At 38.7% G+C, this 24,634-nt stretch overlaps 1 protein-coding gene across 1 annotated transcript; it reads right to left on the bottom strand.

The window, feature by feature from the left end:
• Positions 1–10,015: 10,015 nt before the first annotated feature.
• Positions 10,016–14,564, bottom strand: LOC103868722 (WUSCHEL-related homeobox 4). Its single transcript, XM_009146797.3, has 3 exons — positions 11,076–14,564; positions 10,530–10,844; positions 10,016–10,442 (listed from the first exon to the last, which is right to left on the bottom strand). The coding sequence occupies exons 1-3, from the start codon at positions 11,319–11,321 to the stop codon at positions 10,248–10,250; spliced, it is 756 nt and encodes a 251-aa protein (XP_009145045.1). The 5' UTR covers positions 11,322–14,564; the 3' UTR covers positions 10,016–10,247.
• Between the last annotated feature and the right edge of the window lie 10,070 nt (positions 14,565–24,634).

The raw sequence follows: 24,634 nt of genomic DNA, 5'->3' as shown, positions 1-24,634 counted from the left end.
TCTAACACATGACTACCAAATTAATATATATATTTTTTAAAATTGTTCAATTGTATAATTTTTTAATTTATTTACTTCATATTAACCATTATATTGATTAATTAAAAATTTCACAACAATTATTTTTATACAATTTTAAATTTCATTTATTAGAAAAATTTACGATGTAGACTACACAATAAATCTACATATTAGATTTCTTAGGAGCTCTATATAGGTATAGGCTTTTTCTATTACGTGTAACCTTCCGAATGACAGAAGTGTAAAAGAAAATTATTGTCTGTATAAGTGGGAAATATATAATAGCTATATAAATATGTATATGTATACAGCTAGCTAGCATTGGCATTCAATCTAGCGAGAAAGCAAATGCATGGACTTCAGCGAGTGTGTCTCATATAATGCTATTTTAACTTTTAACCTAAAAAGCAAACTCTCTCTTTCTCACTCTTTTTGCTTCCACCAGATTACAAAATACCAATCGCGAGAGTCAATAAAGCACTAGACAAACAACTAATCAAATACGAACCACAGCATGTACGTTGATGCCTATTTAACACATTCAAAAATTAAGATCGGAAAATACAAACTTTGTAAACAAAATTACTGCTACATTATTATCATTTTATAAATGTACAAAATTATCAAAACAAAAAGTCTTACAACTTAACATATAAGTTTGCATATATCATATATGTTATATGGAACTGACGACCTGTTGTTGTTATAAGAATTTAATTTTTTATAATTAGAATATACTATTGTTCTTTAGTCGTCAGAACAGTGTTTTTAAAATATTTTAAAGGAAATTATATTGTATATTAATCACAAATGAACCTTTTTTTCGACAAAATGTAAATTTATTTCATAGAAATGGCATTGAGATACAAGAAAGACTTGAATCTAAATCTGCTAAGACTTAGCAATGAGCTATCTAAGAATCCTCCAAAGAAAATATAAAAAAATTCTTAAACACAAGGTTAGGCTTAAACTTATTCATGGTGAACAATTTAAGGCTAATAAAAGACACAGATATCAGCTATCGGCCACCCGGTTGGCAAAGTTTAGACGCTGTCGAAACCGCAAAAAGCCAAGATGCCATTTGAGAGGTCAGTATAGACACAATCCAGAAGGAGGCATCACAACACAGATAGGCGGAGGCGGTTAGGGCTCCCGGACCTGGCCATCGCAAGGTGAAGTTGACTCCAAAACTGACCAAACTCCAGAAGCTTAAGAAGGAGGTACATGTAGATCCAAAAGGACAAGAGCAAAAACATTCATTGAAACACAAATAGACTCTTGCAATGCAGGCGGAGGTTTACACTTTCTACTCCTGCTCCATCACGTAGAAGATATGTTAAAGCAAGATTCCAAGAGGCAGAGTACATCGACCCCAGCTTCTTTCCGGAGGCTTGAAGAACAGGAATCACGATACTCCACAGAACAAGGCAGCGACAAATTGGTGACTGAAGACATCGAAACATACACACCAGAACGGGCTAGTCCTCAAGACCCTAGGCGAATCAAATTACAAAATGAAGACACGAGACACACCTTGAAGCTCGCTGAGGTAAGCTGACAACTAGACCAGGAACAGAGGTCCTCGGCGACAACCTCCAAACACCTGTTTACTTCAGCTGAAGATGAGAAGCTCTGACAACAACTCAAAGGAGAGCAAACACAGGAAAGCGGGAGCAAGGCTCAAACTAGAGTGAGATAGGAGGCAGCGATGCTCCTCGTCACCGTAGTCAAAGCTCAGCAATCGTAGATCTGACCTAGATCTAGATCTGAATGATACAGAGAAAGCTTGTGACACGTATGAGAAGATGAGAGGAGGAAGAGTAGCCGTTGAGAGTTGTTACAACGGACTCGTGAGGGACACGTGGCGTCCTTGGAGTGGAGCAGCTATAATTCGGTTAGAAACAGAGTATAAATTGAGCTAGTGTAGCTTCTTTTGGATTCATTCAGAAATTGAGTTGTAAAACCTCTTATCCATTTGGAATTCTAATAAACAGTTCTTACTTGGTTCATAGAGGATTTAGATCTTTCTTCTTCACAGATCTATTACTCTTGAGCTGCGGTTTGGTGTTTATTGAACACTAGATCGATCATAGAGGAGCTTTATCCTCTATCTGTGGTATCATAGACTTCTTTCCTCGGAAACAGAAGCTGCGGTGATCGGAAACGATGGCGGAGACGAGATGTCAAGCTTTATTGAAAGGAGCGGGTTCGAAGGAGCTGGATGGGGTGATTGCGAACAGATTCGACGCGATCGAGAGAGAGATGAGAGATATGAACGAGAAAAGGAAAGAAGAATCGCGTCAGATCATGCTTACTCTTGAGAAGTTAATGAATCAGACGCAGCATCCATCAACGAGTCAGACGTTTGAGATGGGAGAAAATCATCGCCGATCGAAGAATCATACGGAACCAAATAGATCGAATCATCAATATCATCAGTCGAATCACTCTGGTATGACAAAGATGACGAAGATTGATTTTCCGAAATTTGATGGAAGTAAATTCAAAGAATGGTTGGAAAAAGCAGAACAATTCTTTGTGATTGATATGACACCGGAGGAGAAAAAAGTTGGGATTGCATCAATACATTTTGTCGATGAAGCGGCTACTTGGCATCTGGCGTTGGTACAAGAAGATATAGATGCAGTAGTGTTGAGTAGCTGGCGTGAGTATAAGATCAGACTCAAGAACGTTTTGAGGAGATTTTGGATGATCTGATGGCGGAATTAAAAGATCTGAAGGAAACAACGAGCATTATTGAGTACAATGCGAAGTTTGAGCTAATCAGAACACGTTTGAAGTTACCCGAAGAGTATTTGTTGAGTGCTTACCTTGCAGGCCTTCGTCTGGACACTCAGATGCATGTAAGGATGTTTACTCCACAATCAACATGTCAGTGTTTTGTGCTAGGAAGACTATACGAGAAAGCACACCCACTAAGCGAAGTGAGAAGCAATGGGGGATTTGTGAAGCAACATTCAAACTATAATCATCTGAAGAAGCCAATGCCGGAGAAAAAGGAAGAAGTGCAAAAGTTAAAGGAGAATAATGGAAGATTGGTGTTGTTTCTCTCACAGACAGAGATGAATGAGAGAAGGGCTAAAGGATTGTGCTATTATTGTGATGAGAAATATTCGTTTGCACATGCACAATAGCATAAGAAACCACAGTTCTACTCTTTGGATGGCACAAATTAAGAGTTGAATGAGGAGATGGTAGAAGTAATGGAAGAGGAGGAGAGTGAATTAGCTCAGATATCAGTCAATGCGATTGCAGGAATCACAGACTATACAACTATGAAGGTGAAGGGAACTCATGGGAAGAAGACCATATATGTACTGATTGATCCCGGATCTACACACAATTTCATTGATGTGAAGATTGCGAATTTGTTGGGATGCAAGTTGCAAGAAGCAGGAAGAGCTAGAGTATCAGTGGCAGATGGTACTAAGATCAACGTTTGCGGCAAAGTAGAGAAGTTTCAATGGAACTTCCAAGGTCATAACTTCACAACAGACTTTATGGTGATTCCTTTGGGAGGTCATGACATTGTCTTAGGAGTTCAATGGTTGGCAATGCTGGGGCCAATCACATGGGACTTTCAGAAGCTGACAATGCAGTTTAAGTGGGATCAAAAGAAGGTGATACTAAATGGTATAACTGCAGGGTCAGTAAGAGAGATTAAAGCGAGAAATATGGAGAGTTCAAGAGAATCTGATATGCAACTGCGTATGATCTACGCTTATGAAGAGAGCACTGTTGAACCATTCCAACTCAGACTGATGCATTCGGAGGGGAGTTCAGCTTTGGTATCAGACAAGATACAGCAACTGGTTCTCAAATATGGGGATATATTCGAGGAACCAAATACACTACCACCATTTAGAGACAATCATAATCACAAGATTGTCCTAAAGGATGGATCTGACCCGGTGAATCAACGGCCTTATAGGTATTCAGTTCATCAGAAGAATGAGATTGACAAGATGGTACGAAAGTTGTTGAAGGCGGGGACAATTCAACCTAGTGCTAGCCCGTATGCATCTCCTGTGGTTTTGGTGAAAAAGAAAGACAACACTTGGAGGTTATGTGTGGATTACAGAAAGTTGAATAACATGACTATCAAGGATCGGTTTCCGATTCCACTCATTGAAGACTTGATGGATGAATTGGGAGGATCAATGATATACTCAAATATTGACTTGAGGGCAGGCTATCATCAGGTGAGAATGGAGCCAGATGACATGCAGAAAACGGCTTTTAGAACTCACACAGGCCATTATGAGTATTTGGTAATGCCTTTTGGCTTAACCAATGCACCGGCTACATTCCAAGGGTTGATGAATCATGTTTTCAGAGAGTATCTCAGAAAGTTTGTTTTGATATTCTTTGATGACATACTGATATACAGTTCATCAGAAGAAGAGCATGTGAAGCATTTGGAAGAAGTATTTAAGACGATGAGATTGAATAAAATGTTTGCCAAGAGAAGCAAATGTGAGTTTGGCACAGACAGAGTGGAATATTTGGGACACTTCATCCAAGCTAGTGGGGTTTCAACAGATCCAAGGAAGGTCAAAGCTGTGAGTGAGTGGCCAGTACCAAAAAATCTAAAAATGTTGAGAGGGTTCCTGGGATTAGCTGGTTATTACCGACGTTATGTGGAGCGTTTTGGGATAAAAGCTCGACCCTTGACAGCTCTCACTAAGAAGGAGGGTTTTTGTTGGAATGAGGAAGTACAGTTGGATTTGGATGAATTGAAGACAAGTCTCTGCAACGCTCCTGTTCTAGCATTACCACAATTTGATAAACCATTCGTTGTGGAGACAGATGCTTGTGGTAATGGTATAGGCGCGGTACTGATGCAAGGAGGACACCCTTTAGCTTATATCAGTCGCCAATTGAAAGGGAAACAATTACATATGTCCATCTATGAAAAGGAGCTATTGGCAGTTGTATATGTAGTACATAAGTGGCGTCATTATCTTTTGACAAATCATTTTGTCATTAGAACTGATCAGCGGAGTCTTAAATAACTCTTGGAACAGAGGCTTAACACACCAATTCAGCAACAATGGTTACCTAAGTTGCTTGAATTTAACTATGAGATACAATACAAACAAGGAAAAGATAATGTAGCAGCAGATGCACTATCAAGGGTTGAAGGATCAGAGATACTACATATGGCAATGACAGTCTTGGAGTGTGATTTGATGAAGCAAATTAAAGACTGTTATGAAGAAGATGCAGCAGTTAAGCAGTTTATTGAGAACTTGAAACAAAATCCTCCGGTTAAGAAGCATTTTTCATTGTCTCAGGAAATTCTCAGAAGAAAGAATAAGATTGCGATTCCTCAAAGTGTGACATTACGAAACTCAATATTGGACTGGCTTCATTGCTCAGGACAAGGTGGTCACTCGGGAAGAGATGTCATAGTGCAACGAGTGCGAAGTTTATTCTACTGGAAAGGTTTAATAAAGGACATACAATCTTATTTGCGGAGTTGTTTGGTTTGTTAGCAATGCAAGTATGATAATGCTGCTTCACCAGGATTATTGCAACCTCTACCTATACCGGAGGCGGTTTGGATTGACATTTCAATGGATTTCATTGATGGGTTGCCTACATCATTTGGGAAAAGAGTCATCTTTGTTGTCGTAAACCGCCTACGTAAAGCAGCTCACTTTATGGCGTTGAAACATCCTTACACAGCTATGTCAGTAGCTCAGATGTTCTTGGATCACGTCTACAAACTGCATGGGTTTCCGAGATCGATTGTGAGTGACAGGGATGCAGTGTTTCTCAGTGATTTCTGGCAAGAATTATTTGCGTTACAGGGATGTTCTCTGAACATGTCAACGGCGTATCATCCTCAGAGTGATGGTCAAACCGAGGTTCAACAGATGTTTGGAAACATACTTGAGGTGTATGACAAGCGATAAGCCTCACATGTGGAGCAAGTGGCTACCGTTAGCAGAGTATTGGTATAATACCAATTTCCATTCAGCAACGCAGTCTACTCCGTATGAGACTGTGTATGGTCAGCCACCAGCGGTTCATTTACCTTACTTACCCGGAGAAACTAAAGTACAGGTTGTGGCTAAGTGCTTGGAGGATAGACAGAAGATGATTTTTACTTCTTAAGTTTCATCTGTTGCGAGCTTAACATCGAATGAAACAAGAAGTTGATAAGCATAGAAGTGAGCGAAGCTTTGAAGTGGGAGATTGGGTATTCGTGAAGTTGCAGCCTTATAGGCAACAGTCAGTGGTGATTAGAGGTTCGCAGAAAATTTCACCAAAGTTCTTTTGTAATAACCCTCACAAGGATATATAATTTTGGTCGAGAAAAATCCCTCTCGACCAGTTTGGAGTTGGTTCGATCAGAATTAAAAATAAAAATCGACCCGGTGAATTATTCTTGATGGGACTGTCTCGAGACCAAAGTACCTACTCTTAATAGTTCAGACCAAGTGTTAATTATTATGGTCGAGTTTTATCTAAGCTGGACGAGAACCGATGGACGGGAAACATTTTATCGAAAACTGGTCTTAAATACTTTCAGCTGCTTGCGAGTCATGTGCATGTCATGTGCTGCCTGGCTGCTTGCTTCCTTCCTGACCTGAACATGTGACTTGCACCTTCCAGCTTGCTTGCTACATTAAAGTCATGCGAGTTTCACACCTTCTTGAAGTTTCTTCATGGAAAGGAAATGACATTACTTCATGGGAAGGAAAGTGTGATTTAGCTCACCACATGTCTCATACTGATCTGAAACTTTTGTCCTTTCTTGCTGACTCTTCTCCTGCTGTTTCCCCTGTCATTTATTACCTTGTCCTCTTCCTGGTCGAGCTCATTCATCTCAGAAACAAGAAAGAAAAATTCAGAGAGAAAGAGAGAAAGAAAGAGAGAAAAATCTGTGAGGAAAATACATGAAAAATTCAGAAAACAATAAGAGAAGAGAAGTGAGCTTGGACGACCCTTTCTCACCCTCTTCTGACTTTAATCAGTGAGTATTGGTGTGGTTAAGAGCTGAATATTTGGTGTCCTGAAGTTCAGAATCACCCATGTTCTTCAGCCTTTGGTTTTGATCGGTAAGATGTATTTTGATCAGTTTTCAGTGAGAAGTTCTGTTGGTTTGGAAAAACGCTTGAGGCTTTGTCTGAATGAATCCGACCTTGGCATGATATGGCACTGATCAGGTTAGGAGTGGCTTCAACGATAACTTGTGTACCATCTGAATTCAGAAGATTGTTGATTTGAATCGGTAAGAGCTTATGGGTTTAATGAGATCAGTGTTTGTTTAAGCTTCAGTCTCCTGTTTCAGTTATGTTTGATGATAACCAAGTGCTGTGTCTTGATAAACCTATCAGGAACAGTTGTCTAAATTCATATATGGTTCACTCTTGGTTGGTGTATGATTGAAATTGTATCATAGAACCAGTAGCTGAACTTATGTGAATTGTCAGAATTAAACCGAACTGATTTGATCTTGTCCTCAACTGATCTGAGCGGAGCTGTCTATGGTCTGAACTTGTCATGTAGTGATATAGTCTGAGTTTAACTGAATTTTTAGGACCAGAGCTGAACTTGTCTTGTACCAAACTGATGTTAGCGGAACTAAACTGAAACGTTATGAGCTGAGATGAGTTTCTTCTTGAACCGGAATGATGAACCTTAAGTTCCAACAACTTTCTTTTGTTCAGTTACCCGAGGAGATTGGAATGGTCAGCCCGATCATGCCTTGTCTTTATTCTGAATCTGGAAGTGAAGAAGAAGTGGAGTGTGATTAGCTTGAGCTCGAGTCTAGTCTTCCTTAGCCAATCTCTTAGACTCAAAGGTGAGTCTAGATAGATGATTAAAGAGTTATAAATTAGTGTTTCATGATTAAAATTTTTGATGATTGATAGGCTTTGTCTCTTGATTAATATTAAACTGGCGAGGTGTTTACTTAGTGTAAACACTAATAAATATTTATGAATAATTATAGAGGTTTATTCTAAACCTTAGTACTTGTTCTCAAGTACTAATACATATGTATAGTATTAAATATATAAGTATAGATCATATGTATAGTATTAAATATTTACTCACTCTCCCAAAAGTTCCCGCATTACCGTGAATTGTTCCTGCGATACGGAACAAGGTTACGAAGACACGATGATGGGGTTGCACCCTGGAGGCCGTGTAACTGCATGCAGCGTTAGATGTTCAATCTTGGAATATCTAATGGATATGGTGCTTATATTTATTTCCCTGCTAGGCTCGGTTAGCCTTGGTAGTTTTCCGGGTTTAGTCTATATTATAAGTATGAGTGAATGGCGGGTGTCGTGGAGGTGATGTTTAAGATAAGATTCACATCGATGGAATGATAAGGCTTATATATGTATTTTTATTAGTTGTGGAATATATTTCCACTGCATACAAATGGAGTTGATTGCTTGAGATATTATTAATATTTGTTGGGGTGCGGGACTAGGCTCACTGAGTAAACTAGTTACTCATGACTCATTTGTGATGCATGTAACCAATAGGCGGGAGACCTTACTCTAGGACGGGAAGGAACATCATTAGCCAGCGGTAGTTTTATTATCCTTGCAAAGGCGTTTTGATATTTCTTATTTATAAGATTTATTGACCGAAAATCTCGAGGTTAATTTATAACAAATTTTGTAAGATGCTTTTGAATGATATATAAAGAATGCTTGTTTTAAAGTACGGGTTCCATATTATATTAGTCCTTGTCCAGATGAACTAACTATCGGGTATTGCTTTTTCGGGTTGAAAAGCCTAGACTGATATCTGATAGGAGCGTTGGTGTTCTTTGGTTGTTGGTCTAAGGCGATCAGAAGTATTCTGAGAACCTCGGATCGACCATCGAGGAGCATCAACCGTGTCATTTCCGGTCAACTACGATCGGGGGTGTCACATCTTTGGACCTTATAAAGTGCTAGACAAACATGGGAAAGTCGCTTATAAGCTAGCGTTACCGGAGTACTCAAGGATCCATCATGTATTCCATGTATCTCAACTCAAGAAGTTGGTAGGAGAAGCAACGACCTCTACTCAGCTCCCTACTATTCTTCAAGAGACAGAGGTAAAGGTTCCTGAAGCTTGCTTGGATCGTAAGATGGTGAAACGCCAAGGCAGAGCTGCGACTATGATTTTAGTGGAATGGGTTGATGACACTGCAGAAAATGCAACATGGGAGTTTCTTTATGATTTTCAGAAGCGTTTTCAACAGTTTCAACTTAACCTTGTGGACAAGGTTGTTTCGGAGGGAAGGATTTGATTACAGGGAAAGCTTGTGACACGTGTGAGAAGATGACAGGAGGAAGAGTAGCCGTTGAGAGATGTTACAAAAGACTCATGAGGGACACGTGTCGTCCTTGGAGTGGAGCAGTTATGATTCGGTTAGAAACAGAGTATAAATTGGGCTAGTGTAGCTTCTTTTGGATTCATTCAGAAATTGAGTTGTAAAACCTCTTATCCATTTGGAATTCTAATAAACAGTTCGTACTTGGTTCATAGAGGATTTAGATCTTACTTCTTCACAGATCTATTACTCTTGAGCTGAGATTTGGTGTTTCTTGAACACTAGATCGATCATAGAGGAGCTTTATCCTCTATCACTGAACCGCACCACTGTAGAAAGAAACCTTAGGGGACCCTTCAGCTAACAAACGAAACTAGCTCCTCATTGCTGCTCCAGAGGTGACGAAGACACCAACGTTACCTGTTTAGAACCGCCGGTGAACCCGAAGAGAGCCGGTGGAGATCAAGAGAAACAAGTATATCAGAGTGGGTAGGAGGGTTAGGTGAGGGGAGGAGGTGGTGAGCGAAATCGAAAGGGGGGGGGGGTGACCAGCGGCGGTAGAGAGCCCACCGGCCACCAAAACAAAGTAGATCTGAGTTTTGTTTTTTGTTTTGAGAGGATTTAGAGAGAGAGAAATTTAGAGAGAAATAAAATTCTTCGTAACTTACTGAGAACAAAAACGAAACTAAAGAGATGAGCTTAACTAAGAATTCATAACTAAGAATACATTGCAAAAGAAACTACACAGGATACATCAGGCTCGCAAATTATAAGGGAACTCTTAAGTAGATTCTATAATCTTAGAAACTTATTTATCATCCAGAATTATTTTTTGAATATCAAGATACCAACTACTTCGACTGAACCCAAACCAGATCTACATAAGAATTCCACATTTTCTGCCTCATCTTCTTCACCTTCCTTCAGGGTGCAAAGGAAAAAGCTCAAGAGTTACATTGTCAATATTAAAAGTAGTTGCTATTGTAGCATTTATACTACTATTTATGTTTCTTCTGCTCTCTATCTTCAAGTTCTCAAATCCCCAGCTCCTACATGTCCTCTTGTACTCATTCTCTTCAAGTAACTCCTTCATCACCATTGGTTCTCTCTACACAAACAATAAACAAAAACAATTACTTGTATTTAATTAAACTCCATTACAAAACTATATAAACTAGTCCTTGTTAAAACATACCTTGAAGTCAGGTGAAGACGATGTTCTTGTCTTCATTGTTACACTTGCATTAGAGACACTAGTAGTACTGAGGCTGCCTTGGCAACTTAAGCTGAGGTTGTTCCTCTTCTGCTTCTGTCTCTCCCGCGCTTTGTGGTTCTGAAACCAGTAGAACACATTCTTCCCTTCGATTTTTCCGTATTTACCGAGTTGAGAAGTTATGTGCTCGATCTGTTGCGCGTTAGGAGTCCGCATTCCACCTTTGTACAAGATCTCAAGTATTTTTATCTGTTCTTGAGTTGGGTTCCACCTTGTCCCTCCCGGGTGCATCTCCACCTAATATGCCATATTTGTTTGTTGAAGGAAAAAATAGGATATAGTAAAATATAATATAATATAATATAATATAAGACGGCATGATGCAGTTCAGTCATTACAGATTGTTAATGTTTTCGGTATATATGCCCCTTTTTGTGAAAAGGAAAATGTCTATTTTGCATAACTCATACTAAAACAAAATATTTCAAGTGAAAATATCAAATTTGAATGTAAAATAAGGGGACTGACTTGAGAAAAGTCTCGTTTGTGTTCAAGAGAGTAGTGAGATTTTGTTGGAGCGGCTTGATCGGGTTTAATGAAGCTCTTGAGATCGAAAGTAGCGGAAGTGACGCCCGAGGAAGAAGAAGGAGGGGAGGAAGGGCTGCCGGAGAGCTTAGGGGCCAGAGGACGGAAGCGTTTGCAGCTAAAGGATGATGGCGACTCTTGTTGCTGCTCCCAAGACGAAAACCCATTGGAAAACTCATGAACCTTCATTTCTTTATATTTATTTAACAAATGTGGTGTCGTCGCTCTCGTTGGATGACTTGACTGATGTATATATAGAAGGATTCTCGAAATGCTAATGTGTTATGAATGATGGTAATTGGTGATATCCAGTTGGGAAAAAGAATGAAAAATGAACAGATGATATTTTTTTAAAAAAAAGTTGGGCGTCGGGAAACAAAAGACCAAATGATGAGATATAGTTGACTTTTATCATCTCAAATATCTGTTCTTTATTCCAAATATAAATATTTCGAAGTAATAGCAATTAGGCGCATATAAAATTTTAAACTAATGAAAGATATTGAAATCTCTGTTTTTATTGGCTGAGAAAGCGAAATTTCATTATTGTAAATATTAATTTTTTATTATTTTGTGAATATGGAAATGCATACGTGTGATGTGTCTATATATACTCATAATACATGCGTACGTCTTATGTTTATGTCGGCATGAAGCATTACATTAAAAATACGCATTGTACTGTACAAACCATAATATGTAACTAACTGCATGTGTATTCATACGTGAATTGGGAAAGGATAAAGAGCTATACAATAAAACCAAATACCACATTTATATCATTTTTTAGAAATTCTACTAGCTTCATTATTTATATTAATATAATATAAGTTTGAACGGTAATAACACATTAGACAGTTGGAACAAACAGATTGAAAGTATTTACTAGGATAATAAAAAAAATTGACAATCACACGGTCATTTTATCATTCAAATTAAAGATGGTATGGCAACTACGCCAGAATAAAGCAACCAACAAAACAAAGTTTCCTATAAAAAGATTTTGCAGTTTTAGCTAGAAAACCCGAAATTGCATTTTGTTGTCGATAAATGTAAGATATCTTGAATACTTGGAATTTTCTTTGGTCTTGATCACTTCTATCTATAAGAAATTTTACCATGCATGAGGTTCTTTAATCATAAGTGATCAGGTCCATGTAGTTTGTTCCAAACTTCTGGCAAGTTGAATGTCTATCGCTCAGAACAGTGATTCTAATTCTGAATGCCAAGCTGATTCTGTCGTCTTCGTGTCCTCATTTAATGAAAATATTCAGATATGTCCTTCTAAACCCATCCGCATCAACTGAATTGAAAAGTGGAAGTCATCCACCAAATATATGTTTTCCAAGCATATGGCTAGTTAATCAGTGTTGCTTAATGGTTGTGATGTTGTAGGAACAACCACATTCGTTGAGAACCAACTTTGGCATTCGCAAATCAAAGGGGCCACTGTTTATGCTCATGAAAAGTTAATTGTTTCAAGATTTCCAAAGATACCAAATTATCCAATGTATATGAGTTCTTGTAACACCCCGATCCGGCCGCTTAGGCCGCGGTTGAAGCCTTACATCGCTTGGTCCACTTCCTGGCCGAACCTCTTAATTTTTGCCCTTTATTTATAATATCGCCCATAGGCGAGGGCGAACTTAAACCTTAGCTAAAGACTTCCCTAGTCATTAATAGCTTAGATCCTTTCAACAAATACGCAACATATTATTCTCTAGTTTTCTATTGGTCTTAAACCAATCTAACACTTGTCTGGTCGATTCACCTTAGCCTTGGTCAGTTTACTCAACTACCAATTAGCTTAAAGGTCAATCCTAAACCCAAACCAAGTCATAATTCTGAGGTTCCATTCTCCTAAACCATTCTATCTAGATCTACATAAGTAAATGCTAGATCATACCTACGCCACATCTATGGAGCTTATTAGCTCATCGGTCCTCCATTGACTCAAATTGCTCTTGCTTGACAGCTGGACCACGATGACTCAATGATCTTACTTAAGGTCCTTATCTTGACTCTTGCATCAAACAGCTCCCCTAGGTACTTAGTCATTCAACCAACCATCCCCACAGACATAAGTAAGCTTTGAGAAGTCTCTGAAAGAAAAAGGACATACATCTGACCTTTCTCGGCTCATGCACAATCCGAAATCCTTTTGCCTTATAGGCAATAGTACCAAGTCCATTTTCTGGACTGACAAAGCTCATTAGATCCTAAGTCAATCAACCAACCATCCTCATATGACTTGGAACTGATGAGTCATCATCTGGCCTGATCGGCCTTGAGACTTAACCCAGAAAACAGATATGACTTGTTCATACCAACCGATTCATTAATCAGGTTAGTAGTGACACCTTAGACCATCATCCAGAGGTCAGGTCGTCCATACTCAACCATGATCAGATCTTACACGGCTTTCCTTGGACAATCACACCTAAGCTCAATACTTAAGGTCTACGACACGTAGTACTAGCGATACACTTCGTCATGACTCTTAGCCAATCTCGAAGTTATCAACACCAAGATTGATATCTAGAAGCATCACATCAATACTCTTACTCCAGCAACGTGACTATCCATACTAGTTCTCAGCCATCGAAACATCGTCATGAAACATGATCCGACAACTAGACTTCATAAGCCATCGCCTACTTGGAAGGTATTGACATAACCGCCTTCCATTGCCATCATGTGGGTTTACTCCCTACATAAGGCATATGGCGCCTATCCTACTCACCAACCCAAAGTTGATTGTAAGATATCCTACTTAGCCTTTGTGACTAGAACCATCCATCCACTAACTATGGATTATGGTTCATACATCAATCATGTTGTACGGATTGCACTAGCTCTTAAGGCCTTCGCTATTTCCTTACACTCATGTATTGACCAAACTGACAACCCATTGCCATCATATGGGTCCACGCCCAACATAATGCATGTGGTGTCCTTTTAACCATCGAATCACTTGTACCCTTTCGGTCCCATTCCGTTTGTACCCTTTCAGTTCTGACCCGTTCGTACCCTTTCGGTCATGACCCGTTCACATCCCATGGATCATGATACGTTCGTACCTCTTGGATCACAACACGCTCGTACCTCTTCGATAACGACACATTCGTACCTCTTGGATCACGACATGATCACAGATCTTGGATCACGATACATTGCATCCTTGGGATCACGATGCACCCTTTGGTCATTGGTACCCTTTGGTCCTCGTACCCTTTGATACTTGCAACCCTTGGTATCTCATACCTTTTGGTTACTTGCATCATTTGGTATCTCACAACCTTTGGTACCTCATGACCCTTGGCAACACGCAACCTTTGGCGACTAGCACCCTTTTGATCCAAACTATCGGCTATGGTTAGCGATCAACGTAACCAACCATGACACCAGGGTCTATGACGTGGTAATATGGTTAACTAGCACGTTCTATATATATATATATATATATATATATATATATATATATATATATATATATATATTTCTATATATGTATATATATCATATAGACATAATAATATAAAGAGACAGAGATAGAACCACTCGCAGCCGCTATAGCCCTTACCGATCGGTCCGTCCGTCTTCCGGCTAACCACCCTTGGACCCTTGGTCCTTTGCGCCTACTTCCCTCCAGGAATAGGTCTTCCTCTTCGCCTCGGTGACTTCTGTAAGCCACGGCCTCATATGGCTTAATCCATACTCACCATGAACCGGATCGTGCCCTTATGGCTGTGATCCTTGATCCTGCCCTTCCGGCTTGGATCCTCGGTTCTCATTAGGGGATCCCTTTGTTTAGGACGTGTATCCTTTGTCTCAGACAGAATGAGACTGAATAAGACTGAATGAATAATTCCTGGACGTCCTCCCCTTTATATAGAGAACCAAAGGCCACGTCCAAAGGACACATCTCTTCCAAGCATCCTTTCGAAACAGATCTTGGCCATTGATTACAATCAACGGTTCAGATTGCACCTGTTGAATCTTGGAAGTTTCCAGACACATCTAGGCACGTCCAACAACATCTAGGCACGTCAAACCCAATCCCAAACTGATATCCCAAGCCCATGGCCCGACCACAAGAGCTCACCGGCCCGTAGCCACCTTGGGTCGACCATATGGCCCGGCCATAGTCCGGACCCGGCCCAACTGCCCGAGACCCAAACACTCAGTCCAGGTGAGTTGAGCTGACTCCCAGATGACCCAGCTGAGTGAGCTAGTAGTCCAGCTGGTTGAACTGACTTAACTTGGAACGAGCTAGGCTGAGCTTGACCGAGCTACATCTAGCTGATCGAGCTTCCCGTAATTATCGCCCAGCTTCTGTACAACTTATCCTAGCTGACTTCTTTCTGTTATAAGGTTAAGTCTCAGCATACTGACGTCCTTAACCTTCTATCTTGGCCATGGAATGCTTGCCTTAAGGTCCTAAGACCGGCTGGTTCGTTTCCTCGAACCATGGCTGTCCCGACGGTCCTTATCTAGGATCGCGGATGTTACAGTTCTTATCCAGCTTTAGATCCTCAACACTTCTCTTTCTCCAAAAAATAGTCCATATTGGCAAAAATACTGGATATCGGGAAGATATCAGGGCGCAAGGGTGTTGCTTATAAAAACCTTGCCTGCAAGGCCAGTGGACACTCAAAAATGGCATGAGTGATCGATTTGTCAAGATCCCAAAGTTTAGGAAAATAATTACAACATCACATATGGTGATGTGTCAGATTCCTAGTTACTGCTCCATGGCTGGTTATAAGCTGCCAAATAAGGCGGCACATTCTGGGAACTTTTATTCTCCAAGAAAAGAAAAGGCTTGAAGTTTGGTGATACTTGGCTCAGAGTATAAATTATGTTCTTCATTTTTAGGATATTTCATGATATCCAATATCGAGACTTAACAGTGTATGAACTCTTTGTGAAGCTCCAGCAAATTGTATCTTGATGGTGTTCGTCTTGTGGCCAAACTATAAATCAACGATATATCCTCTAGGACTACATGATTTTCAAGCATCTCCACATCTCATTCCTTTGAATCATCTTTGATAAAGTCATTGACAGTCATTCGCGGATGTATCATCGGGCATTAGGACGTGCTGTCCTAGCTGGTGTTGTAGGAATCCAAGGATCCTCCAATACTTTAACCTCATATCGCAATTGAATATGCTGTCTAATCCCCAGCATAGTAATGATCTTGCTGCAGAAATACTATTCCATCCGTCAAGTTTATTCACAACAGAGACTTAAATCTATAGTATCTTTCACGCAAAATTTGAAGTACTAGTGAATCTGGAAATTGAACCAATCCCCATAATTATTTTCCAAAGAGTACCAGATTAAGCTCATGTTTTATACGAAATCCAATTTCAACCTCCTTTCTTGGTAAACAAAGGTTCTTTCATTTTACCTTGTTAATTAATTTTTAAGATGGATTTGAATTCTATAAGAATGTGCAATGGCATTCAAAAGTCTCTCGCATATCTTCAAAAAAATGCAAAAAGCTAAACAAATAAAATTATTTATGTAGGTCAAGCGAGTCAAGCTAATTATTATGTGACAAGCATATAATAGAACTGAATGGCAATATAAAATGATGGTAATTGTAACAAGTACAATACTGATTATTATACCAAAGTCTAAAAATATATAAGAAAAAATATATTCGAAATTTATAAATTAACAAATAATCATACTGGCTAATCAATACTATTAAAATGGAAGGAGTCTAAAAAAATCTACCTATAAAAGTTGTTTGGACCCTTTCATTTAACTCATTATTTTTTGGTCTTACCTTAAATTTATACTAACAATATGTTACCATATATTTTTCTAACAATAATTTAGTCAATTCTTTTATTTATTTAAATTTCACTCCTAAATTCTAATCATTACTATTATTATATTTATCATTTTGATTTTTAATCGTAAAGGCATTGAAACTAATGTTTTATATTATCACTTTTATCATATAATATATGATTTAAAGCAAGATAAATTACAAGACATATATGTGTACATTCTAACTTCCTCTTTCGTTTATAATAAAGTAATCATATCATATATAAACTTTTCCACTAAAATCTCATATCATATACTTAACTTTCAACCGTCTATAATTTGATAATATTTTCATATTTAAAAATGATTTTTCTGAATATTCATGTTACCTTCACAAAAATGAAGAAATTCATTGGTTCTATTAAAGCTAACCCGACTTCAAGATATCAGTATTGATTATTCAAGATTTTGAAAATTATTTGTTTAGATATTATACTTTTATATACTTTTCACTTAAAACGAATCAATACTATTAAAAAGGAAAGTGTTTTAAAAAATCTAATATAAAAAAAGTTGTTGGAGTTATGTATAACTATTTATTATTTTTCTGATAATACATTAATCATTCTAAACATACAATATTTTAAATATTTTAACAGATCTTAATATTATTTCTTATGATACTTTTACTCAGAAAAATATTTCATCAACCATGTTTTTGTACAATAACGTTAAAAATCTATATCAAAGGGTTGTTGGACCTGATATGGACGTAATGGGTCCACATTTGTTCGGGTATTTAAGATCCTAAAAGAATTCAAAATATATAAAAAATCTGAAAAATATCTGTAACACGAAAAGTATTCGAAACTCCAAACAAATACAAAAAAATTTCAAATACCTAAAAATTTAAAATCTTATTCAAAATGTGACACGATGAACTAAAAAGTACCCAAAATTTTATCCAAATACCCAATTTTCTTTTTAATTTGAAAAATTTACCTGAAATCAAAACTCTAGTCGTAAACCAAAAACTTAAAAACAATATCCATAATACCGGATGTTGGGGTCAAAAACGGTTACGACAAATTTAAACATTCAAAACGTTCGAAGAAGAAAATAAGAGTTTCTCCGAAGAGTACTTTTCAAAATAGATTCTTCCTTACGAAAAAGCTTGGCGGAAGAAAGAATCGAGACGTCCGACGAAAGCTCGAAACAGGTCGTTACGCAGCGACTGAACGTCCGTCCCGCTCGGTCGCTACGTAGCGACCGAGCGCTCGTCCCGCTCGGTCGCTACGTAGCGACCGAGCTCGAGCCAAAGCTCGGTCGCTACGTAGCGACCGAGCGATCGTCCCGCTCGGTCGCTACGTAGCGACCGAGCTCGAGCCAAAGCTCGGTCGCTACGTAGCGACCGAGCGATCGTCCCGCTCGGTCGCTACGTAGCGACCGAGCTCAGCCAAGCTCGGTCGCTACATAGCGACCGAGCGATCGTCCCGCTCGGTCGCTACGTAGCGACCGAGCTCGAGCCAAAGCTCGGTCGCTACGTAGCGACCGAGCGATCGTCCCGCTCGGTCGCTACGTAGCGACCGAGCTCAGCCAAGCTCGGTCGCTACGTAGCGACCGAGCGATCGTCCCGCTCGGTCGCTACGTAGCGACCGAGCTCGAGCCAAAGCTCGGTCGCTACGTAGCGACCGAGCTCAGCCAAGCTCGGTCGCTACGTAGCGACCGAGCGATCGTCCCGCTCGGTCGCTACGTAGCGACCGAGCTTGAGCCAAAGCTCGGTCGCTACGTAGCGACCGAGCGATCGTCCCGCTCGGTCGCTACGTAGCGACCGAGCTCAGCCAAGCTCGGTCGCTACGTAGCGACCGAGCGATCGTCCCGCTCGGTCGCTACGTAGCGACCGAGCTCAGCCAAGCTCGGTCGCTACGTAGCGACCGAGCGATCGTCCCGCTCGGTCGCTACGTAGCGACCGAGCTCGAGCCAAAGCTCGGTCGCTACGTAGCGACCGAGCGATCGTCCCGCTCGGTCGCTACGTAGCGACCGAGCTCAGCCAAGCTCGGTCGCTACGTAGCGACCGAGCGATCGTCCCGCTCGGTCGCTACGTAGCGACCGAGCTCGAGCCAAAGCTCGGTCGCTACGTAGCGACCGAGCGATCGTCCCGCTCGGTCGCTACGTAGCGACCGGGCTCAAGCCGAAGCTCGGTCGCTACGTAGCGACCGAGCACTCGTTTCGCTCGGTCGCTACATAGCGACCGGGCTCGAGCCAAAGATCGGTCGCTGTATAGCGATTGAACCTTTCCGAACATCGATACGACACCAGTCCTTGCATTCTCGTCAAACCTTCGAATGCTATCTCCCGAAGACCGTAGCAAGCTCAGTCTATGTTTCCCGCTATTCTAATTCATCGATCAAACTTCGCGGATTAGAAACCGCGGAAAACTCGTAGTAAACGTGTCGAGTCGGAAGACGGCCCAAAGGGACCTAAAACACGACTCGAGGCCCATCCTACGATTTTTCCTAACCAAAAGCCCGTGAACCACAGCATGGTTCGCGCTTGGCCCGCGAGGAAGGATAAATGTCAAGTTTCCGCGGATAAATACGGAAGTTTTGAAGATAATTGTGAAGATCGGGAAAAATGGAATATCTCCATTTTTATGCTATGACGGCTTAAGGGCAGAAGAGTAAAAGCGTAAACCGACCTTGGAGCTAGTATATAAGGAGTCCTAGGCGAGGAGCAGATGGGGGAACTTTTTCGGAGCAAACTTAGCACTTAGAGCGATTTAGGCATCTTTCCGTTTTTGTTATTTCGAGCTGCGACTCAATTAGGTTTAGCCGTCTTAGGGTTGCTAGAACTAGGAATCTCGCCGACAGCTCTCGAGCCCAGGCTTATACCTTGTTGTAACGCTTATACGCAGATTCGGAATAAGATCTACTTTGCTCTCTTTTCGATTTCTTATTTTTATCGTTGTTATTCTCGTGTTCTAATTGCTTGACGTGTGGTAATTAACAGATATTCGGGTCCTCTGGGAAACTAGGGTTTTCTTAGTTTCCTTATTTAAACGGAAATCGACAGTGCGAATTTCGGTTCCCACACCGGACACATATTCGAAATATCCAAATATACCTAATAAACACATATTTATGATCGGGTCTAGGGTAGGACCCGGACTCAAACAAAGACCTGCGGGTCAAAAAAAAACTCAATAGATTATCTTCTCTGGACCTGAACTAAACCTATAATTTTGGGTCGGTTCGGTTTGTTTTGTTTGATCCGGATATTATTCTCATGTCGAAAAAAAACTTACGTAAAAGTATACACATAAAATATCAAATAAACTAATTTGTTGATTATATAGTTGTTAAAAATTATGTTTTTCAATATAATAAAACTTTGTATTATAATATAATCTAACAACCCGCGCTTGGAATCTAGTAAACTAATTTATAATATACATTCTATGAAGATATAGAAATAACATAATCACTGTACATATCCATAAAAGGACACACACAACACTCATACTTTGTTTTCTTCTCTTACTTTTTCTAGTTATTGACCGCACAACATGTTATCTTGTAGCTAAAAAATCTGAAGTCTGATTGCGCGCCCGTGGAACATAAATGATGTTGAAGTCCGGGAAACAAATCTGAAGCATCTCAATGCTCTCCAACTCCATCGCAAAGCTTGGCCAAGCATGAGGATCCTTTATCATTGCAATCAGTTCTTTGCAATCTGTTATAAAGCTCTGGCATGTTCTCCATTGCCCACCGGAGTGCTTCTACTTCTGAATGCAAAGCTGATTCCCGTCGAATGAAGTTCCTTGTCCCCATAAGTTGAATGGTCCCACCACTATCCATCCAAACCCATCCACATCCACTAAAATTAGCAGAAGCTGTCCAAGATCCATCTAACAAACAAATATTACCCAAGCTTATGGCTTGGGTTTCCTCAGCATTAATGTCTTGTACCACTGGTTGTACCACCTTGTTTGCCTCAAACCATGCTTGACATTCGCTTTCTGTATATCGGACTAGCTCCAAAGGATCTCTGTCTATCCTCCTAATTAGTTTATCATTCCTGGCCTTCCAAATGTACCAGATTAGCCACAGATAAGGATCCCTGTCTTGTTCTGGCTCAATGATAGCGTTTTTCCTCCAGAATAGATAGTCCATATTTGTGTAGACGCTCGGAACTGGGAATATCCCTGGGCTCGTTGGAGTTGATGATAAAGACCAAACTTGTAGAGCTGGCGGACACTCGAAAATCGCGTGTGTCACAGACTCCTCTAGTTCTCCACATCTTGGACAGTAGTTATCACACCTCATATTTCGTCTTGCTAAGTTTCTTGTAACTGCCACATGACCAGTTAACAATTGCCATATAAGATGGTATATCTTCTTAGGCGCCTTTAACTTCCAAGCAAAGGCTTGGAGGTCGGTAATACTTGGCTCCATAACCTCCTTTTCCACCTCTGGTTTTAATAGATTCCTAGCTACCCAGTATCCCGATTTGACCGTGTATTGTCTATTCCTTGCGTAGTTCCAACTAAAGGTGTCTCGGCGGTGAGCTGAGCTTATAGCCAAACTCCTTATAAGTGGGATGTCATCCATATTGACATAACTCTCCAACAAGCTCATATCCCAATCCTTCGACTCCTGATTAATGAGATCGCTCACTCTCATATTGGGATTCATAACTGGCGCCACTGGGACAGCTGGTCTCGCGGGGGTCGTTGGATCCATGGATCTTCCCAAACCTTGACCTCATAACCCGAATGAACCTTCTGTCTAATTCCCAGCATCAACAACTCCCTTGCAGCCGAAATACTAGTCCACACATACGATGGGCTACTAGCTGAGGTCACTCTTAGTGGCAAGCTTAATCTATAGTACCTTTTGTATTGTATTGTTGTTATCCTTTTGTACATCTGGAACTGCAAATTTTCTTTTTCCATTAAACCTTAAACATAACCCTAATAGAATATAAACTTTTTCTTAAAATTATTGAAACATCTAGAAAAAATATTGCATAAGATGGTGGTTAGTGTGTCCCTTTTAAGAGTAACAAGACACAGGTTCGAGTTTCATAGTGAGCATATTGTTTATGTCTAGAAGTTTGTGGTCAAATGATAAGAGGAAACAATTTCGGATGTCAATACATTTCACGTTCGATCCACATATCATGGAAAACTAATCACATGTTATCTACATATCCTATATGGATATAAACCTTTGTTTTCGACTCATTTAGAGAAGATCTATCCATAGGGTGCACATTCTATTAAAAATTATTCCGGGTCCTTCCATAGGTCTGGACTATCCCCAGCTTAATCCATAAATAATAATAATAATAATAATAAGTTGATGTTACTTAATCCTATAGAGTGTACTGGTTACTACAATACCCGATTGGAATGTAAAATACTTTAAGATTATGGTAAAAATAAACTGATAGTTTGTTACATCCCACAATGTTAACAACATATTTTACTAATATGTTATTTTATGTTTATTACTGGTTATAATATGTTTTGATGTACACCAATTATATACACACACATATATATATTTATAACTTTAATTTTTATGCTAGTTTAAGATACTTATTTTTGGATAATAAGACTATTCTATTTCAATTTACAAAAAGTGCTATATGAATATATTATATTTTTATACACTCATAATATATCTATACTTTAAAATTGAGAATATTACTGATGTGTATTTTTTTTTCTTTTTCTTTTTTGCAATGAATAACTATTATGTTACTCAAACTTAAGATACTTTTGATAACCAAACCGAGATATTTTTAGAAGAGAGAAAACTCTTTTATTATATATCTTTCTCATATCAATGATTATCACTCTTTAGACAAGCATTGGATAGTAAATTATTTCGTGTTTTGTGTATATTTTAATTTCGACTTTTCTTAATAAAATAAAAAAGATTTCTCTTTTGGGGCTTTTGTCATTTTTATTAGACTTTTGTTTTCTTATGCATTTTTTCCAACAAATATTTATATAAAAGTTGAAAATATTAGTTGTATAGTTAACCAAACGGTAGACAAAAACTAACATAGAATAAATATACAAAAAATTAGAGCAAAACAAGAATACTTTTTTATAATTTTTGTAATTATAATGAATTTTCATATAATTATAAATTTCACTATATTTATTTAAATGAGGATATTTATTATTATTTTTGTCAACATGATTTTTATTACTTATTTATAATAAGTTATGTTTAGTTTAAATATATAATTTTCATTAAAAGTGTTAACATTTATTTAAATATAATAGTTTATTAAATTAGTTTTATTTGCTTTGTTTTACTTGACATGTATTTGTTACCTTTGATCTGCATTATTCCAAACCTATGTTAAAAGGTGAACGAGCGAAATTCAGCGTCTTATTTGATTAAATGCAGCTTTTATACTTATTTGGAATTCTTGTAAATGGATGTTTGTACCGTCGGAAATGCACTCTCGGAATGTGGAGTTTTTGTCGGGAATAACAATGTCTTACAGTATTCAGCTTTTGGAAAATAAATTTCGATATTGGTTATAAACAAAAGCTAGTAAAATGACAAAAGACAATCATGTTAATTGGAAAAAGTGACAGGACAAGTGTCATTCCATCTAGAAATAGTGCGTGGGGGTAATCATATCACGTTTGACAAATATGCTTTCTCTTTATATTCATATCACTTGTAATTAAGAAAGCGTAAATTAGCTAAATAACTCAAATTGAAACGAAAGTTTCTTAAAATGGTTTCTCAGTTCAACTTCGCCAAGTTTCTTTAAGTGGTGTGTTAGTTCCACTTAGCCACACATCATTAGTGGCTAAACGAATCATCTTTATGCCGAGTTAGCCACAAATTTTTGTTGCAGGAAAGGAAAGTTTGCGAGATAAGAAGTGGTAGTGATTATGTTTATCTACCACTATCGTTCACGTCAGATAGTGTAAAGGCAGATGTGCATGCATAATTCTATTGTATGTATTAATTTGATTGTGAAATTGGGATGGTCAAAGGGACGAAGGAGAATGATTGATTAAAAAAGAAGTGATGAAGTCGAGAGTAACATCTAAGTGGAGCAATCGGTGCTTTGATAACATTTCATCATCATTACCAATTCGTATATGTAATCCAACTAACTAAATTGGTAATCATATTCACGTGTATGTGGCCCAGGCAATCCCTTTACAGTTTAGCATTGTTGTACAACTTTCCCTCTTTTTAATGTCTAATTGAATAAAGCACTCTTTTCTTGTTTGGTCAACTGATATCTTATATCCAACATAAGACGGATACATTTTTGCTATATATTTAAGTGAATAGGTGTAAGGTTCCATGTGAACCATTGCAATTGTTTGTATGAACAGTTGTAACTGTAGAAATAAAACATTGCAACTATTGATCATTGCAACCTTTAGAAATAACTATATTAATTAATGGATAATTAATTACAACTTTTGGTGATTAAGCATTGTAACTCTTTACTAACCATTGCAACTCCTTATTAACTTTTGTATCTTTTGGTTTAACCATTGCAATTATTGGTTGCAACTCTTCATTCTCTATATAAAGAATAATAGACATTTGCAAATGGATATAAAAAAAATCAGAAACTAATAAAAGGAGAAAAAAATTTATTGTGTAAAGATTATCAAAGACTTTGAAGAAACACATATAAACTTTAAAGTTCTATTTGTT

This window comes from Brassica rapa, chromosome A05 (assembly GCF_000309985.2).
Source record: "Brassica rapa cultivar Chiifu-401-42 chromosome A05, CAAS_Brap_v3.01, whole genome shotgun sequence".
Taxonomy (NCBI): domain Eukaryota; kingdom Viridiplantae; phylum Streptophyta; class Magnoliopsida; order Brassicales; family Brassicaceae; genus Brassica; species Brassica rapa.
This window is presented reverse-complemented; position numbering and strand designations above follow the sequence as displayed.

Coding starts and splice junctions, on each gene's coding strand:
- LOC103868722 (XM_009146797.3), bottom strand. CDS start 11,321: ATGAAGGTTCATGAGTTTTCCAATGGGTTTTCGTCTTGGGAGCAGCAA. Junction 10,845..11,075: donor ACAAACGAGACTTTTCTCAA/GTCAGTCCCCTT, acceptor ATGGCATATTAG/GTGGAGATGCACCCGGGAGG. Junction 10,443..10,529: donor CGTCTTCACCTGACTTCAAG/GTATGTTTTAAC, acceptor TTGTTTGTGTAG/AGAGAACCAATGGTGATGAA.